Here is a 20,962-nt window from a genome sequence, read left to right as displayed (position 1 = left end):
TAAACAATGTGGTAATCCTTTAACCAGGACTGAGTGAGCTTCACAACGGGTTTCTACTCTGCCTTTACAGAGATACACAAGTTCTTTGTGCCCTTTAAGAAAGAAGCCCGGAGATGTGATTAAATGCTGCATGTTCACTCTCAGTCAGCAGGATACTGACCAGGAGGCAGACACGAAAAGCCAAACTAATAAACACAGTGCCTCTTTGAACCCACACAGCTGACAATCAATCTGCTCTTCTGCTGCGGATCAAACAAAGTGTGCAGAAGGGTGTCAAACACACACACACACACACACACACACACACACACACGCACACACACACACACACACACACACACACACACACACACACGGTTTTGTGTGAAGGTGCAGTTCAAACAAACGACTCTCAGGTCGTCTCCTAACAAGCGCAGCAACAGACATGCTCCACTCTGTCATGCAGAGACACATGCAGGCGCACACTTTTTGAAACCAAGCATCCATTACTTGAGGCAGTTTCTGTCCTACTTCTCCTAAGAGTGCGTAAACAAAACATTACGCTGCTTTTATGTGGATAAACATGCTGTTAACGTTGCCCGACACTTGACTCGATCACTGTGTTTGAATCGCAGCGTGTTTGTAACGGGTCATATGCGAGTAGGATTTCAAGGATAGATTTCAAAAGACAACAGCAGCAGCGGCAAATACATTCACCCCAAGTTCCCCTTTGTGATATATGAGATACGTCACTGTCCATGGAGCATCACTGCACACAGCTACACCGAAGAGTCTTTGGCATATCTACAGGAAAACTCTGCAATAAAATGATAGGAGGACTTACATTTCCTTGTTGGCGTACTGCATCTCCTGTACAGGCTGTGTGACTATTCTGACTGTGTGTGCTGCTATGCTGTGTTATGTGTGTTGATTTGTTTCTGTCAGCCTGTCTGTGCCTGTCTGTGCCTGTGTGTGTATGTGTGTGTCAGTGCCCAGGGCCAGACCACTGGGATAGCTGTCTCCATGCTGACTTAGCTGTCACACATTAAAAAAAAGGCCTCCTTAACGGTCTGGGGAACATATCAGCTTCTCTGTCCCATCACTTGAGACATCGCATCCGAGCGACCCCGTCCACCACCCCACCGCCCCCCCTGCACCCACTCCACCTCTCACACAAACACACTACAGAACATATATACACACACACTATCAAATATATTGCGCCCCACCCCCACCCTCGCCACTGAGTGAGCTGGGCCAAGGGTACTCTCCAGAGGTACACACACACACACACACACACACACACACACACACACACACACACACACACACACACACACACACACACACACACACACACACACACACACACACACACACACACACACACACCAAGAAAGATGCCATCACTCAGTCATGACGCATTCACACTGACACAGTAACAAAATCAGCCCTGCAGAGCTTCGGTATGCAGGATCACTCACTTACATGCTAAAAGGAAGCAGCTCAGCAGATGTCATTTTATGTCCTTCTTTTCAGCTATTTCAGCTTATAGTGTTTGGCAGCGTTTTCGGCGCTCGGCGGCTCAATCATTCAAAAAGATATTCCCTCATTTGGTATAACGACATAACATAATGTAATCAACACAATGTAATGCATTTGGGCCAAACATCTACCTCAGAGGCTCTGGTTGATTTCAGATCAGATGGCTGCAGACGTCACAGCACATCATTTCATGCTCTGTCCAAAACAGCCAATGACCCCTCGTGCTGCACGGCGAGGCATCTGCTACCCTATTCCGCTGTATGTTTGAATCAGGGATCTCACAACTCCCCACACACAAATATCTGGTAAGTAAATGGTTTTCAGTTATATAACACATTTCCACCGCTTGAGAGGTCCCCAAAGCTCTTTTGAGTGTAAATGACATTCACCCATTCACACTCCAATGGAGGCGCTAGGTCCATTCAGTGGGAGCAGTTTGGGGTTCAGTGTCTCGCTCAAGGACACTTTGACATGTGGACAAAAAGGTTCTGAACCTGCAACCTCCAGACTGAGAGTACCCAATCTACCAACGGAGCCATTCGACACACAAGTATTTATGTACAGTCTCTGTCGCACTTTAAAATACATTTAGTTCTGAAAATATATGTTTCAAAAATAATAATTTTAACCTGCACTTCAGGCTGTAACTATGGTAAATGTTACAGTTTTGATTTTTCCACTAAAGTTTATTTTGTCATGATGATTTATCCCACTTACACTGACAAGTCCACTTCTAAAGTGTTTTAATGAAATATTTAATGGTTTCCCCATCCACACTTGTCTTCATAGCTGGATTTCATCTCAATATTACAAGAAAGGAAAATATTTTGGAAAAAGACATTTTCCTGAATTTCACTGATTCATCTCGGTGGGTTGAAACCAACAAAAACATCCCTGAGAGACTTGTCTGTGAGATCAGCACAAGAATAGAATACATATATATTTCTTCAGCATCTGTTTCAATCAAAGCAGGATTTTATATCGTTACTAATCTTTGCTGTGACCGTCTGTATACGGCTAATAAACATGAATATAAACACTCCTCAACATGTCATTAATCATCAAGCCAACATAAAAGCATGTTGTGGCTTTTCAAAGACCCCAGACTTTGCAAATTCAAAGATTTGATGTGAAGTCATTGGGGAGACACTGTCAGTCTTTCCCCTGATGTCAGCAACATGTAAAGAGGCTCTCACCTGGAGTCAAACACAGGGTCGGTGTACATGGGAGGTGAACACAGGGGTTGCTCTCCTGGGCTGTTGGGTGGCACAGAGAGCCCTCCTGTCCCGTTGCGTCCCCGGGCACCATCTGTGAGAGGAGATTAATAGTTTAGCCACTTTTTATGACGGTGAATATACACCCCTTCTTATTTTGTCTGGGTAAGTAAGCAGGAGGATTCACAAGTTCTCATTTGTGGAACATTAACCCCACACCAAGGGGACAATCACTCAGCTGTCAGTACGCGTCATTTTCTTTAGAGCACTCGGTTTTCTGCAAATGTGAGTCGAGCATATTGATGTGGGGTGGTACAGCAGGGACGGGACGGGGCGTTGCACACCGCCAGCATGTTGAGGCCACCAAGTTGTCAGAGGCTAGTTAGGAGCGCTGGTGGCTCAGTAATCTCCTCAGCCAGCCAGATTTAAGAAGCTATTTTTGCTGGCTCTTAGTCTGGGGCGCTGGCTTACTTGGGAAGTAGTTTCCTTTTTGTGAATTGTTTTTCTTTTGTCCCATTTCCAGTTTCTCACAGAAAATTAAATGCATCACAATATAAGTGGAAAATCTCGAACGTATAAGTGGAAAGTTGCTGTGGATCGATGAGAAGTATTTCTCTTAAATTACACCCTGTGTGTCTTTTTTTTTTGTTTTTTTTGTGGCGCACCAGGAATGTACAGCTCTTTGTAACCTTCAGTTTTCTTGTTGGTCATCAGTGTGATTGGTGGCTAAGTAATTACCAAGTAACCTACCTTCCTCATCCAACAGAAAGCAGGTTAGCAGGTGTGGGCACACTTCCTCCAAAACAGAGCAGAATGAGCAGAAAGCTGCAGGTCCCTTGGAGGACAGATGATCCAGGAAAATCTCGGTCCGTTTCTTGCTGGAGTCCTGTCCCAGTATTTCCTTGTACTCCCCCAGTGAGAAAACTTTATCGTACACCAGGTAGGGGAGCACAGTGTTGACATCCAGCTCACTCAGGATCTTTTGCCGGTGCTGTTTGAGGATCTGAGCCGCCCATCTCTTCTTCTTCCTGGTGCATGGCCTCCTGCCAGACCTCGGCTGCTGCCTCTTCTGCCTCTTCACAAACCACCTCTTGGTGCCGCTGCCAAACATTTTCAAGCTGAGGAAACACACCAAAACTTCTTCCACTGTTCTGTCAACACAGGTCCCAAAAGAGGGGAGGTGCATATTTCAAGCCAGGGAAGAGACCATGCCACATTGTTTCTTCGAGTCTCTCTTTGTTGTTGTCTGAGTCGTTTATCTGGGGCATGATGAGACAATCTGGACAGTAGCTGATTTCTAGCTGGGTACTTACCGACACTAAGAAGATTAACAGACTCTTAAGTACACCAATGCACTCTGCTCACCACTGCTCAGACGTCCACAACATATTTTACATAATTCAGCCTGTCAAACAGTGAGATTTACTAGGGTAGTCATTTAATCACCAAATTCCCCTTTAATTAAAAACATGTCCATCTGATTTTTACTTTTCTGTTACTGCTAAAAAGCTAACTTGGAAAAAAACAATATTCCAAAGACTCTGGGGTTATTGTAGGTAGTGCTGACTGGCCTACAAATTACACAGGGAGTGACAAAACAAGGATTCCTAGATTCACAACCTCTCCACATTCTGAGGTTTATCTTCCTGGTTACTGGCTTGAATGGGTCGACGGATCTGAAAACAATTCAAACATTTAATCATTGAATTGTAACATTTAGATGTCAGGGCTGCACTGAAGGGAAACACCTACATATTATAGCGGATGAGGACTAGGACATTTACAGGGGGGATCAATGCGGTGTACCGAGGATCAAGAAAGAAAGAAAAAAGCAGTAATGCAGCACAATCCACTGTGACCTTGAATGACATTTCATGAGCTGCTGCGTTTACTGCCCGTGTTTACCAGAAGAGGGAGCTATTTAAGAGTCTCACTGATACAGTAAATCATGCTGTGACAGGTTTTCATATATACCTGGACAACGAAGTTCAACCAGATTTCCCATGTTCATCACAAGAAAGCATAATAGTGCTTCATACAGTAAGAATCAATACATGACTTTTGATCACAAGTGCTGATATTCCCCATTACTGTTATTTCCTCATCCATATCCGTCTGCACGTATTGTCATTATGTCTGAATAATTAACAGGCGAGGACCTATAAAATATAGATTTTTAGGCAGCCTCTGTAATTTTCTATTAACAGAATGGCTTTGCTTCAGTGAAGCAACTCAAAGAGGAAATTCTGAATTAAAGTAAATATGGATTGATATTATAAGTAAATGGCTTAAAATTGATTACTTTACAGAAAAACACAAACGTTTTACACCAAAAAGTTAAATATCCCTTTTTGTGAATAGTGTACACAGATGACTCAGAGTCATAATTTAAGTGCAAATGCCTGTCTTTAGACGGCAAGATGAGACTCATAGTGGGGATATTCTCACTGTAAGGCAAGGGAACTGACCACTACACCACTCTGTGGCCTACTTATATGTGTGTATTATCTCCCCCTTATTATATTACAGAGAGAAATATTTTACTTTCTCTCCCTCTCAATTCATCTCTGCGGCCTTTATTGTCCTCCACAATGTAGATCTCACATTACATTCATTTCAGTAATAGTATAATACAGAAGACAAACTAATTATCTTAACCAGAGCTGGTTTTTTTTATTTCATCATATATTCTTAATATATGACAGCTGAGATGTAACAGTGCCAAATAACACAAATCTACTGGTAATGCCTGAAATACGCTGCTTCTGTTCTTTTACCAATGGAGGACTTTTATTATGTTGTACTGAAAAAAGTTGAGTGTGAAAATGGGTCTTTTACATTGCATCCTGTAATCTGCTTCATCACTGAATTTGATTTTGGTTATCAGACACATTTTGGGTTCTTGAAGACCAGTCTGCTCTTCCATTTCTGGTCTCCTCTTTTATATCAATGAGCCGATGTTTATTTGCTGGTGTTTTTCTTCAAATATTGAATTATCCTTCCAGACGACAGACACAGATTTCTCTTCCCACAAGAAGTGCAATAGATAGGTCAAGGTGAGTGGACTAAATAAAGACAGAGAAACGTGACTGAAGATTAGAACAGAGTTTGCAAGAAGACTCCCTCTGCTCCAAACGACCCCGTGTTTATTCTGTCCCATTTAATAAAAGATGCAATTGTGTTTTTTGAATACATACTTGGTTTGGTTTGTGATAAACAAACAAACAAAGGATCAACAACATACAGGGCCATTGCATCTTTGGCTCCCATATCTGTCAATGTGTGAGTCGCTGAAGCTCAATCTCTCCATGCATGAACGTCCGAACATGAAAGCACCTCGTACTCAGATTTGTCCACATTGGAGCGCGTCTGTGAGTGTGGTCGCAGAACCGGAGTCCATTTTTAGCAAACAGAGAAAGCAGTGTGACCCAGTTCAACTGCTATATTACCATGTTTAATATTTTAAAGCCATTACCTGTTTGTTTGCAGATTTAAGAAGGCGGCATTGTAAGTGCTGTATGCAGTGTGATTTGTGAGTGGGTGCGCATGGGATGTTTATTTTCCCAGCATGCCTTATTTCCAGTCATTTGTTTCTCCGGGAATGGTGATAAAAAAATAAAAAGGTATTGTGGATGTCATGAAAACAAATGAAAGTGTAAAAGAAACTCTTGTGAACAGCCATTAGTCCATAGTAACAGTTGACAACCCCAAATAAAATCTTGCAGTAAAGCTATTTTGATCAATCTCAGCTAAAAGCTCCCTGGCTGCATGTAAAAGTCCTTTATGTCTTCTGTGGAGTCCACCGCTGTGCTAAAGCTGGTAAACAACACCGAATGACAGCATTCAACCATTATCATTAGGGACAGGAAGAAGGTAGAAACTTAAGCATGTCCCAGACCTCGGCTGACTGGATCACAGCAGTCATTTAGTCAGTGAGAAGATGATTTACGTTTAATCCCTAAACTGCAGAGATAAATTGTTGTTGGCAAAATGTAACAGCAGAGACTTCCTCGCTGGTGCTGCAGAGGTACTCATGATCAAGGCATTTAACAACAGCTGCTCCAGTGAAGCTCAGAGATCAGACTGGTGGAACTGGACTGCTGCCAGCGGTGAATATGTGTCTGTGTTCGAAGAACAGGGTCATCTCAAGAAGAGACCGTTCCTCTCTAAGCTAAAACTTTGTGTGCGTCTGTCCAGTGCAGATGTTTTGGAATTGTTGAAGGATTAGCGCCCTTCAACAAAATCACACAACTATTATATTACAATTCCCCAAACTTGAATTGGATTAATAGACAATTACAATAAATTATGTATTTATTAAATGTGTGTATACACCCATCTCAGCTCAAACATATTTAACCAACCAAATAAATGTCTGCAGATAATTCTTTCATAGCAGTGAGTTAAAATCGTCCCCACATAAACACGAATCTTGTTGCATGAACAGTTCCCATGTTGAATAGTAATCCATATAATCGTGCAGAACTTTGTAATGAAATTAACATTAACCTCCAGCTGTCTGGCTTATCACTCAAGCGACAAATCAAAGTTATGAGTTTGGATTAATTTGAGTGTATTTATAGTCCCACAGCTTGCAGCACCGCAGGGAACCACAAGCAAAACTTCTTTTTTTTTTTTTTTTTACTGAACAAATCCTCACAGGCCCTTACATAATCTGATGTCCTTGACAAAGATGAAGCTTTTAAAGCCATTTATATTCATTTTACTGAAAATGTACAATTTATTTTTCACATATAGAATTCTACAAAAATCTGAATTTGATTTTATTAAAATAAATGGTACATAGTGATCTTGAAAGCATATCGTCATACATTTGGAAACTGTGACATCAAAATTCATTAACATGAGTAACAACGTCTTCCCGTCTTATTTTAGACATTCCAAGAGACAAAATGTTCAAGTGATTGGAATGAATGAAATGATTATAGAATCAATATGAATATGACCTTACTATGTAAAATTAAATCCTATTCAAGTTACTCTGATTGGTGTTTAGCAAATTTATATACTAAAAAAGGGTATTCCTGTTCATCCTTTGGACCAAAGCCAAAAGTGAGTTAGAAGTTCTCATAGTGATGTATGAAATGGGCCTGATCCCTCTTATTCATCTGCTGGCAGGCTTTCTCCACGTTCTTGGTGAGTCCAGGGGGTCCACAGCTGAACACGCCCATTTTGCTCACCTACAGGAAACAATGCAAATTTGAATGTTCATTCAAGTTGTTTCAGTTTCAGTGAGGTTTAGAAATACACGGACAAAGGTCTGACCTCAGGGTGAACCTCCTGCAGCGAGCTGAAGAACGACACAAAAGGCGGGCGGCCGAAGTGAGTGACGGATCGCAAGCCGGTAAACAAACTGCGGTTCCACACCTTCTGAAAGTGGCGCTCGCACACATACTGCAAACACAACCAAGAAAATATACACTCATATACTAGATATTAAAAGTAAGAATTTAACGTGTGGTGCCAGATTATTTATCCATCTTTAGATGCACTGTACTGATCAGTACAACACCACACAGTTCTTGCGGGTTGATTGTTTTTGTTTTCATTACTTACCCTCTCCTCCCAATGAACTCTTTTCCTCATGAGAGCAGACTGACCCTGAGTCTCCATAACGTGCTCTTTAATCCTGCTTTTAATTTATGATAAATGATGCTTTGTGATGTTCATCACCAGTTCTGGTCTTGTGTGCTTGCAGTTAATGTTATTTCTAAGCCTCAGTTTGTGACTTGGTTTGGATTTCTGTTTTTGGCATTTCCTGCTTCACTGGTATTTAATACTTTTCTGAAATTACATACTACTTTTCTGTTTTTGACTGTCATCACTTTAACACAGAGTCTGCACATCTCACCAGCATGGTTGTGCGAAGGTCAAACTTCTCAGCCACCTGGGTGATGTACGTGTGGACAGACACCAGCTCCTGTGTGTCCACTTCCTCCACCTCTCTGATGATGTCCGACATCCACTCAAACTGCCGCTGCGTTCGTGTGACCCAGATGAAATAAACCTTCAAATAACACAACTGTCAGAGACAATGCATGTAGAATCCAGATGTACTCGTTGTGGTATAATATTGACATGCACCTTTTTACACAGAATCTTGGACTTGATAGAGGACTTGAACACCAGGTCTTTCAGGATGGAAGCAAAAGGCGTGACACCAATTCCTCCTCCCACCAATACAGACACCTCAAAATCAATCCACTCCTGATGGCCTTCACCAAACGGGCCGTCCAAATAGAGCTTTTGTTAGAAGAGAATATGACCATCAGTTTCCTTAAATAGCAAATGATGCAGGGGTCAGATGCTGAGACACAGAAAACCCCCTGAAAGCTTGCCTTTGGGTAGGATCCCTGCTCGATAACATGTTCTTCTGTGTAAAGCTCTCGGAGCTGACTGGTCCAGGGCCCCACCGCTCGGATGTGCAGACTCAGGGTCTCTTCATGAGGTGCTGATGTCAGAGTGAATGGGTGGTACTCATCTGTGCCTAACTTTAGACACGCTATGCGAACCCACTGGCCTGAACGGTACACGAAGCCCTGCGGTCGTTTGAATTCCAGATGTGTCACACCTGCAGGTAGCATAGTCAAGGGAAGGTTGAGCCGGCAAGCAGGAAGCACACGTCAGTGTCACGATTCCAGTAAAGACGAGGTAACGTGAAACTAAACTGGCAAGGAATGGACCTGAAGGCAGCAGCTCAGCTCTGACCACAGGGATCTCCACCTTCTTTCTGCTCAGGCTGATGAGCTTGTCCAGCAGAAAGAGCAGCGCAGGCGGGATGAGGTAGATGTGGAAACGAGGCTCTTGAAACAGAGCATAAGTGCCGTGAATGACCGTCTGTTGGAAACAAAAAAAAAAAAAGAAGAAGAAGCTGGCATCCCACCACTTTAATACGGTCTCAGTACTGCATTTTAGAATAACACTCACCAGAATGTACACCACAATGTAGAGATAATGAGTGACCCAGAATCCTCGAAAGCTGATGTGACGGAAATAGCGTGAGGCAAAAATGTAAATGAATGCCAAGGCAAAAAGAAGTGACACACCAGTGACTCCTAAGAAAAAAACAAACAGTAAAAAAAATAATCACTGCATTAGTGGAGAAGTACTTCATGTACTGCTAGGAAACTAAAATTAGTATCATGATAAACCTGGAACAGTCTGAAAGAACCACCAGGACCACTTGAGGGGAAGTTCAGACCTAAAATGAAAATCATACGGCCAATTATGAAAAATAACTGTGCAGTGATGACAGATCGAGAAAAAAATAAATAAATTAAAAAAAAAGTCCTTACCCATTGTTGGAAAAGACTTTAGGAAACAAGCAGGACAGGATGCTGAGATCACTGATCGAGAAAATGTAGATATTGACCACATGTCCCAACGTATGAACGACTGTTGTGGGAACATGCACACGCACACAAAACAACGAGCAGCATGTGAATAAATCAAATTGATGAGAAAAACATCATCCTTACGAATTGCTATATCCACCTGAGAAGATGAGCGCAGTCATCGCCATGAAGCGATGGAAGTCAATGGCGGCATCAAAGGGGATGTATCGGTTGAGGAAGGTCTCTCGACACAGCGTGATGAGGTTGCGACACACAGTGAGAAGCATGTAGGGAAACAGGAAGGAGATGGTAGCTGCTGAGCCCCGGGACACGATGATGCCCACCACAGACGTCTCGGGAACACCAGTCGCTTCGGCCTGCAGACCAAAGTCTGAACACGGTATTTGTAATGTCGTCAGACCAAAGAAGTACGACGATGATCAGTCCAGCACGAGGAAGTGGAACAGACTTTCACTCACGGTAACATCTGTCAAGCGTCACGCCAGCCGCGATGCCGTAGACGACGGTGAAACACACAATGTGACGCCGATAATTCTCAATGAACCGTTTGAACTGCTGGATTTTCTGCTGGACTGGGTTCCTGATGTACTGCTCACGCTTCGGCTTCACATACACATTTGGAGTGTTGACATTTATCCTGGGAATATTTAGATGCGTCAGGAAATCATTTTCTGTTGTGCGGACTGTTTTTGTTTCATGTAAATTACTGCAGGGAGCATGAGACTTTGTAACCTCCCACTAAATATGGGAAATTCTTCAACAAATCATCAACCCATGCATCTGACATTTATATATACTCTGAGTGAAGGCATGATGCACCCTGATCCAGATCACACACACTCAAAATCACACCTATGAGCAATGTAGAGGCACCAGTTAACCTCAAATGCATGTTTTTGGACTGTAGGAGGAATACCTGGAGAAAGTACACATGTGTACAGTGAGAACATGAAAAACCCATTAAGGCTCTCAGCGCCAGACTCAAACTGGAAATCTTCTGACTGTGAGTGCAGCGTCTGTACAGCCAAACTCCAAGAAACTATGTTTTGTTGTGTATTTCTTTTTCATTTGGATTTGACACAACATCCCAGTGTGTATACAGAATGTCACAAATTGGGATTTAACGCTGCACCACTGAAAGACAACAGTATTTCTTTCAAGATCACACACTACTACAACAATAAAAAGCTCATCAGGCTGAACCCATCAAAGCATGCGCTCATTTTTCAATATTCTGCTCTCTTCATACAGAACTGCAAGCAAAATAAAAGCAATAATGCGAAAACTTTTTTCTTTTTTTTTTAAACATACTTTTTTCGTCTGCGTAGTTCTGGTCCCTCTATCTTGCTGCAACAGAAACATTTAAAAAAAGAGTGTGATTCATATAATATCTACAATCTGCTTAATAAGCAATGTGCAATGTCTGCAATGTGAGCGAGTTCATCCTGCCTGTCCTTTACCTGTTTGCAGGGATTATAAAGGACACCCTCTGGTCCCGGCTCAGCCGCTTCTTGCCTTGTTTCTCCATCCCTGCGCACACAGCAGGTACACACTAATGCATCTGACAAGGACAGAGAAATGAGGACATGACACTCTCTTGGAGAAAAAAACAACAACTTTTTCCAACCCTTGACATTGAGCTGAGCAAACTGGAGCTCCTTCTCATGGTCCCGCAAGAGGAAATGAAAGTCTTCCCATGAGATCCTCTCCTTGTTATCAAAGCCTGCAGCTTGAATCATGGCCTTGATCCCGTCCTCTGCCTGCCTCTTTGACAGAGCGCCGTTGGAGATTTCAATGAAGGACCTGCAATTCATCAAAAGGGTGAAGAAAACCCAACAACACACATTCAGGGACTAATTCAAAGCAAAGAGGAGCACTAATTAAACCTGAGCATCCGGACAAATTCTTCTTTAGATAAGTAACCTGTTCCTCCAATGTCGTTCATGGAGAACATGAGCTTGGATTTTTCCTCTGGAGACCCTGAACAGACACACACAACATCATCAATAAGATAAATAAGGACCAAACTGTGTTGTACTCATTCCTTGTTCATCACTCTTCACAGATTTAAAATGTGTAAACTTATTTACTCGCCATTCTCACATAAAGTCTTTGAATTCTTTTCACAGTTTGTCATCAACACAGGATTTTCCCTCCCAAAAAACTGGATGTGATCTCAAACAGAAACTTAATGTGATTGTCCAAATCATAGGTGCTGAACTTATTTTATTTGTTTAACTTACTCCAAATTTGATCAGACCAATAAATAAAATACTCACATAGTAAGAAATACCCAGAGGTCCAAAATGTTTACTTTGTTTTAGTGCAAACTAGTACTTTGTGAAAATGTTCACATTAATACACAATTTCCACCAATTACCATGTGAAGGTAAAATATATGTCATGTCATGAGACTCATTTGTCATTTCTCCAGCCTTCAGTGTATTTATTCTTTCCAACAGCCACTCTCTCAGTGTGAATCTGTATTTTGTTTTTTAGTTTTTCCAAAAAGTAATTAGGCCTCCACTGCAGCATATTGCTGCATCAGCTGTTCAGTACCAGTGTTGTTATGTTTGCTGATGTTACTAAAACAGAATGACCCACAGTGACCGCTTTAGTAATACCATTTACATTTATTGAAAATTTATTATTTAACAATTATTGTCTTTTTTTGTAATTTTAAAAACTTTGGTCATCAAGTGGGGAGGACGCTGGAGGAAAACCATCCTAGAGGATGAATGAATGAATGAACAGTTGAAATGGTCCATTCTGCAAACCTAACGCACTCATGTGTTTTCTAATGAAACCTTTGATAAATCAGCACCTATCATATAGCAACATAAATTGTATTTAAAAGTACTCTGTATGCAGTGGTCTTGTTTAAATCTAAGTAATTCAACAGAGACAATAAAATGGTCTGTGTGTCTGTGAAATAGTAGCACAGCATGAGATCAGATGAAGCAGAATATTTTAGGAGACTTAGTTTTACCTTTCATGAAGATAACTATCACATCAAGAAACTCTTGAAAGGACAGGTAACCGTTCCCGTCTTTATCTGCCAGTGTGAACATGGAGTCCATGAACAAGGAGTCGGATTTGAGACCGAGTGCGTCAGCAAACTCTGACGCCGTCAGCTCGCACTGCAGAACCTCTCTGGCTTTCTTGCGGGAAACGCCACTCATATCGCCAGCGTCACACTTCTCTATCTCCAATACCTGTGCGCCAGAGACAGTGAGGTCAGTGTCATTATGTGTTATTACTAATATCACCAACGTCAGCGGAGGATATCAGCAGGGTTGAAGTCACCGTGGAGACCAGCAATTAGTACTTCTGGTTTGAGGTCGGACCTGGTGTGACCTCGAACAAGAATTGACGATATTTTGTGGCCGAGCTGGGAGCCGTAGCACAGAACAGGATGAGGTAAACGTCCACAGGCTGACTGTACCTTAGAGAAAGCGTGCCGAATGAAAGTTTCCACAATCTGAGCCCTCTGCTCTCTGGTTAACGCCTCCTTCAGCAGTTCCTTCTCCCTCATCTCCTTCACTCTAATCTCCTGCCTGATGTCTGTCACCTCTTGGCACAGCCGCTTGACGAACTCTGTACGTTTGCTCTCATCATCAAAAAACAGCACCTGAGCGTGCAAACAGGGAGAGTCAGACAGAGATAAACAGGACGTGAGGAAGATAAAAATGATGGACATCAGCTCGATCTGCTGAATCTTACATGCATCAACAAAGCAATGATGGATGGGGTGAATATATCAGACAGGATATAAGTGTAGAAGTAAGTTCACTGTGTGAGAGAGAAATCTGGATGTGCAAAGACTGGTAATGATATTCAAATCTGATAAATCAATAAACTGCAAAATGCAACTGGACGATTTTGAAAACATCATTAGTTTCTTGGATATTTAATGTCCAAACTTATACAGATTAAAAGTCTGCACTCGGTCAAACTCACCAGGTCATACTCTTTAGATACTTTGAGCAGAAGAGCTCTGTGGTGTCGGTCGTTGGACAGAAGGACATCCAGGTAGCGCTGGCTTCCCAGACTGAGGCAGCGGTGAGCAGACCCGGCTCGATCAAAGACCTGCAGCCTCCCCTTCTCATTGACCCACACACTGACAGGGTGCAGCTGTCTTTTGGGGCCCTGCCACTCGTACGCTGGAGAGGAAGAACACCATCTTTTAAAAGCATTTAACAACCTTGCAGATGATGTTGAACCAACAGGCCAAGTGCCAATATTTGTTTTACTGGGAGCAGAAGAAAAGAAATTGTTGCGGTGAATTCACTTTTCTGTTATAACTGATAACATGTTTCCTGAAAATCCTTTCTGCAGTCAGTGACAGCTGCTGCCCATCTGCTGTTTGCCAACAAGTGACGCAGAATCGGCTATAAAAACAGACTTAGAAATGGCTTTTTATTAACACTGAGCCCAGCCAATCAAAGCATTAGAAGATATTTCCTTTTTTAACGATTCAGATTTCATACCAGTGATTCCCACAGCTGGCTCCTCTGTTCTGACGCCAGCTTTTCTTCTTCTCTGGAACTTCCTGTATCTGTATTTCCGAAGATATGCTACCATACAGGCCACGAGAAAACTCACTGTGAAAGTAAAATAATCAAATATTTCACACTTCAACTGCTGACGGGTGATGTCAGAGTTACTGACGTGCAAAAAGGAGAGAGTGTGTATGATACTGACCGACGGGAAAGAGCAGCAGAACAATGATAAATATCCCAAAGCCAGCTTGGCTCCCATCAAAGTAATTAAGTGTTGTAGCGTTAGTGCAGGGATGGAGCATTGACGCATTCAGCTGTGTGGGCTGAGGACAGGGGTCACCTGGGGACAGCGGAGAGAGCCTTTTCATCTCAAAAGAACATGTTCAGTCTAAACCCCACTTTGCATTAAACATCAGTTCTTTTTTTTCTTTTTTTTACCATTTCAATTGCTTTATATTTTACATACACCCAGAAATAAAAATTACTACAAATAAAACAAGAGTCAGTCAAGACACCTTGGAAAACAATAATGGGTTAAATAGGCAATCAAAGCAGCCTGAGATGTTCAGTCATTTATTTGTGGAGCAGTTTAAGAGCACTTGGAGAAAAAAGAGACCTCATGTCTTATAAACAATAATTAATAAATAATAAATGAGGCAGAGTTGACACAGAGGATGTGTGGTTTCTGAGATTACAGAGAGAAGGCTGTGTAAAGGCTTAGAGAAGTGTATTTTTACCATCCCTCCAAAAGAAGACATCCTCCTGTACATCGGTCGCCTCTGCATTTGTGACTGCGATCAGGACGTGATGATACGTCGTGTTGCGGACCGACTGGATCTCCTCTTCAGAAAACAAACTGGAGGATAAACGGTGTGGTGAGCTCAACAACTGAAATTATACAACTAGATGAGATTATTAGAGAAATCATAGATATTGAATCAGTTACTACAGTGTGTTATTAGTCCTAAGGATTACCCATTCTGCTTGTTCTCGAACCAGAAGCGGTCTCCGTTTCTGATCCGTTCAAACTGGTCTAAGATTATAGCTGAGAAAACTGGACCCGGACCACCACTCGATTCCAGCAATCCTCCAGGAAAGAGCTCCAGTTTCGAGATGTCTCCATCATACAGCTCTGCAACATCCCGAAGCAACTGTTGGAGAAGCACATAAGATTTAGGTTTAACTTGACCTCAGCCGAGTCAGAGTACACTCTAGACATTCTGTCATTTCATCATAAGGACAAACATAAACATTTGCACACTTTCACATTTGCATTCAATTTAGAGTGACCAGTTACCAAGCATGCATTATTTTTGTGTGCGATTGTGTTAAAAAAGCTAGACTATCCTGAAAACATCCATGTAGAAAACAGGGAGCACGTGCAAACTCTACACCAAAAGTCCTGGACCCAGAAACATCCTGCTGTGAGCCAACAGTGCAAACCACTACACCACCTTGTGGCACCACACAGGAAAGATAACAAAGCCTTCTTCAAGACAAGGATTCTCTGTGTAGACAATGTTTGCTCGCAGCTTTCACCTGTGGGTTGGTTCTGTTGAGCTCAGGACTCAAATCTTCAAACGTTGTAACTGGAGGCAGATCCAGAGCTTTTCTGATCTCAGTGTAACTTCGCAGACCAAAGTCTCGTCCTCGCTGGATGGTCAGTGCCACCAGATCTGTCCGGGTGAACCTTAGGGGTCCGTACATATAGTCTATTAAAACACCAATCAAATCACAACAAAATAGTAAATATTAGCCTATTACATATTACATATGATGAAATATACGAAAGGCGACTGGCAAAAGATGAAACACCTCTAAGGTCCTCCACGACTACATTGTCTTCTCTCTCTGCAATCTGGGAGACCATGCCCATGATGAGGTCATCCACATCCTCACTCGTCCTCAAATTAGGTTCCTACAGAAGAGAAAAATTGTGAAATTTGTTCAAATATATGTCTGCATAAGGACGGCAACACATTAGATGTGACACGTTTACAGGGAACTCATTTGTGTTAAAAGGCACAAACGTATCCAGAACTGGATAAATCTAAACAAAACAAATTCCTCTGTGATACATTTGTTATCAGTCTCCATGACGGGGTCTTAAGGAAGTAAACAGTAGAGTCAACTTCACACTGAAATTTAAAAAAAAATTTTTAAAGGATTATACAGCAAAAGTTATGAATGAACCTAATAAAATCTTATTTGAGTCTGTTTTCATGTGGTGAATCTGCCAAGAAAAATAATTGCACTAATGAAGATCTATGTAATGCAGTTATACTTAAAATACACTACATGTTATAGAATGGTCACATAATTCTGTGTGTTATCAACAAAACACCAAAAGTTTATTATAATTTACCACCTCGCGCTTCCAAAAATTGTTGCAAAGACGCATCGCTGGTGAAGTACTTCCATCAATATTATTAATCCTTCGAAAATGGCAAGTTCTGTTTCTGTAGGGATGAAAACGAAAGTGTCTCATAACACAGCTTCCTACAAACGTTCGTACAAAGAGTTAGATCCACCACACAGGTCACAATAGGAAGGCAGCAATGATGAAAGTGTATTGTTCACACTTTGAGGCTAAAGAAAAAAAGAATTACCTCATATAAACACCAGGGGGAGCCATAGTGATACCAAATCTTATAGCAGCAGCCTGAAACTCAGGAGAGATGCCCGGATCTACAAATTTCTGGTAACCTGTGTTAAGAAAAATGTGAAAAATGTATTTAAAATAACTTGAAGTGAGTGAAAACAAGAATCCAAATCTCCTTTGCTATCACCATGGCCACAGTGAGGCAACAAAAGCAATAAAGATATGAAAAGTGATTGATGTGACGAGACCATTCAACCGGCTGTGGGTGCTTATTCAGCAGCAGGGGCAGACTCAGGTTGATGCTTTGCTGACAGAGCAGATATCCACCAAGCCCCACCACCGACAGCTCACCTCACCACGGCTTGTGGTCACCGGTGCATTACCTGCTCACCTCCACTTGTACGCACACGCACTCTGGCTGCCTCTTACCTGGGTAAGGAGGAAGCCTTTTGTCTTTGAGGTATGCAGGCAGCCATTCATAAAGAGCAATATTCTGTGTGGGAACACAGCAGGGTTAAAATCAATAAGGATATTCTTCATTTTGCTTTTAAAACAAAGGATTTCAAGGATGAGACCACCAAGCCGGACTCATATTGCATCCTCCCGACTCTCATGCCACACATGCTTTGCATCTCCCCAAGTCATCATTTTTGCTGGAATGTTTGATGCTTCCTCATGGATTTCCACAAAAGCATATTTGATCATTTCAGCTTGTCTCTACTACACAATAATTGTGAAATTAAAAATTCAAAACCCTGAGACTTTTCCTTCTACCTGGAATGTGGCCACAACGATCTTCCTGGCGCTTTGAAACAGCTTCTCATCCGACCACGCCGGGTTTTCTCTGTGCAGTTTGGAGGCTACATAATTGTGGTAGCGAAACCAGATAATCCCCTCTGCTGCCGTGAACACGTTCTCATTGGCCCAGGCATTTCCCAACTCTGGACACATAAGAGGAAATACTGCCATTTCATCATGTCAATTAAACATTTTATTGCCAAATGGTAAACACAGTAAGCTGTTTATTTAGAAGATTAAAATGACTGCTGACCACTACCGGAAAGATTATTTCCATTTGTGGTCGGAGATGGCATTTTCCCCCGCTTGTTTTTTAAGAGGCGACAAGAGGGCAGTGGCAACAGAAGAGGATCCTCCCTTCTTTGACCCACATAATAACTACACACCTTTAACAACACAAGCAACAAAACACTGGTTGCATGACTCCAGGATGGCAGCTTCTCTGCTATACAGGAAGGGATTTAGTGTGGTGAGTGTGACAGGCCATTTACACAATAATTAAAGAGTCATAGCCAACGTCAGGCTGGGCCTCTCTTGACTCAGCCTGAAGGTGACCAAGGTGCGATGCTGTTTGCAAGAAATTTCATCTGTTTGTTTTGGACATTTTGGGGCTTTGAGTAGGTGGGTGTTGCAAAAGACAATTCTGGAAAGATCTGCAGTGAGAGGCCCGACCAACCTGTTTATTGTTTTTCAGATGTTTGTTCAGCTTTGTGGTTCTGGTATATGTCTGAAATTACTTAAGCTGTGACTTGGTGCTATTTAAATTCAAAAAAATGTATTGAATTAAAAAAATATGACAAAATAAACATAGCTCATTATAAGAGTAAACAGTGATTGACGCCCGCTAATGTCTCACCGTAAAGGCCTTCAGGGCCATGTTCTCCGGTGGAGGGGTCTGGAGCGCTCCACATGCGATTGTGTTCTCCTCTCTGACTTGGCATGTTCCACTCAGAACCTGAAGTCAAGAGCCCTCCAGAAAAACTTCTCAGGGAGTCAGACCAGGAAGTGGAAGGACCATATATGGAGCTGCCGTCTATCCATGACGTCACAAGGTTAACCTGACATAAAATAAGATTGTTGGTTATCCTCAGCAGCTCTTTATCTATTTCATTTACCACTTGTTCTAATTGACTTTATAGTAACGATCAAGACTGAGCACCGGCGTGCGAGGGTTACTGGGACTCTGTCCAGACTCTTTGTCCCACGGTCCTCTCTGGAAGGGCAGCAGAGCTTTTCCAGATGCAGAAGGGTCAAAGATCGGGTCACCTCTAGGGACCTTGATGTTCATGAACTCAGGAGGGCAACCAGGAGCTCTTGAGTTAAACATTTCAAAAGCAACATGATAACCTGCAAAATTTGAGCATAAGTAATTACATTAATATTTTTTAGCATTTGTTCGAATCATTATCACATTTGGATGAAACACTGGAACACAACAAGCAAGGCCTAGAGGGGAAGTGAGTTGGATCTCAGCTGTCTGATTAATAACATAATTTCTCCAAAATCTCACCTTCAAAATTCACTTAGTTCAGGCAGATTTAATTGTAATATTTGGTACAACTTACTGGAAATTTGTTAACTTTAGCAAAGAAATTTAATAAAAGGTGTAGCAACTGAATTCTATCTATCTATCTATCTATCTATCTATCTATCTATCTATCTATCTATCTATCTATCTATCTATGTGTAACATATCTAAATTTAAAACATTTATGTCAGACAAACAAGTATAATTAAACAAATATGGACTGAAACATAGGTTAAATCAGTGGTTTGGAAAATAGTGTACAAAGTACAGTAGTGTCATAAATGTGTGAATAAAATTAGATACTTGGACAAATGTCCTTAGAACAGTAATTCATTGATATTGGAGTAGTTGTAATCAGTTACCTTCACTTTTAAAGTGTGGTTGTTTGGGGGATAATATATGGCACAACTACTATACTGCAGCTAATTAGTGTATTCCTGTAACAGGGAACTCCTAGTTACTTGTAATAGTTCAATTTCCCAGTTTGGGAGCGTTTGCGTTACAAGAAACAAACAACAAGTTTGCGTCATAAAGTCTGCAGATACATGACAAATGATAAATAATATTGTCATTACCTGTGCACGCATTCAATATTCATTTTCCCCACTGGAAAATGGGAGTTTTCCCAGTTCCCAGTTCCCAGTTAACGCATCATAGGTCTCCCACCTTCACTCAACATGTAATTTCCCCTTTTTAAAGTCACACATGTGCAGGTCCTGCAGCTACATCGTGGTTTTGCTTCTGTGGAGGTTTGTTAGAGAAAGTTTGTCACGTTTACCGAAGAAGAGAGCGAGCACGGTCCGGTTGCTGGTGGAGGGCAGCCCGGGGGTCCCAGCGGTCAGCACGCGGCTCAGTGCGCGCGGGTTCGGGAGCAGAGGCTCGTGGACTGGCTGCAGGACTCCGTCCCAGTACTGCGCGGGCACGAGGCGCACGAGACGAGACCCTGCGTAAACACTGAGGTGAGCAAAGGTGCGTGTGCGTGTGCGTGTGCGTGTGCGTGTTGCAAACTCACCGACCACTCCGCGTCTGGGATGTCCCAGACTGTTGTACCAGCCGTCAAAGCGAGGAACCTCCCAGGACACTTCACACGCTGAATCTGAGCAACAAATCTGCACTTTAAATACATGTATGCCTAAAAACTTTAATTGTTTAATTTGCTAAAAAAAAAAAAAAAAAGCAAGAAAGAAAGAAAAGAAAAGAAAAGAAAAAGAAAAAAATGAAGAAAAGCTGCTGTTCACTCACGTTCACTGACAATGAGCACTGAGCCAAACACTGCACACACACTCCAAACCCACTGACGCAAATCCATTGATGCGAGAGATGCTTTTCAACTCAGTCTGCAGCCAAGAGGAGAGAACGACTTCTGAAAAGTTAAGATAAGGTGAAGGTAAGTGACATTTATATTTTTATTTTCTATA

General features: G+C 42.0%; 2 protein-coding genes across 2 annotated transcripts in view; both read right to left on the bottom strand.

Annotated features, from left to right (window-relative positions):
* The window catches only part of tjp1b (tight junction protein 1b), a 71,722-nt gene extending 67,722 nt beyond the window's left edge, over positions 1-4,000 (bottom strand). Inside the window, exons 1-2 of the mRNA XM_080474937.1 lie at positions 3,489-4,000; positions 2,721-2,832 (exon numbers count right to left, since the gene is read on the bottom strand). Coding sequence (XP_080331063.1) covers positions 2,721-2,832; positions 3,489-3,924 — 548 coding nt within the window. The 5' untranslated portion in view covers positions 3,925-4,000. The remainder of the gene's footprint in view (positions 1-2,720; positions 2,833-3,488) is intronic.
* A 3,816-nt stretch (positions 4,001-7,816) lies between these two features.
* On the bottom strand, positions 7,817-20,853 carry duox (dual oxidase; the record flags this gene model as incomplete). Its single annotated transcript, XM_080475758.1, has 32 exons — positions 7,817-7,939; positions 8,025-8,153; positions 8,611-8,766; positions 8,844-9,002; positions 9,098-9,330; positions 9,443-9,596; positions 9,687-9,814; positions 9,911-9,960; positions 10,055-10,154; positions 10,254-10,484; positions 10,573-10,751; positions 11,426-11,461; positions 11,575-11,644; positions 11,742-11,917; positions 12,001-12,094; positions 13,104-13,329; positions 13,560-13,745; positions 14,075-14,277; positions 14,605-14,718; positions 14,819-14,956; positions 15,354-15,472; positions 15,592-15,767; positions 16,156-16,328; positions 16,432-16,534; positions 16,985-17,075; positions 17,226-17,322; positions 17,648-17,711; positions 17,993-18,159; positions 18,873-19,074; positions 19,176-19,363; positions 20,323-20,640; positions 20,787-20,853. 32 exons carry the CDS (start codon positions 20,851-20,853, stop codon positions 7,817-7,819), a joined length of 4,650 nt encoding a protein of 1,549 aa, XP_080331884.1.
* Positions 20,854-20,962: the final 109 nt, after the last annotated feature.

This window comes from Lipophrys pholis (assembly GCF_963383615.2).
Source record: "Lipophrys pholis genome assembly, chromosome: 11".
Lineage (NCBI taxonomy): Eukaryota > Metazoa > Chordata > Actinopteri > Blenniiformes > Blenniidae > Lipophrys > Lipophrys pholis.
This window is presented reverse-complemented; position numbering and strand designations above follow the sequence as displayed.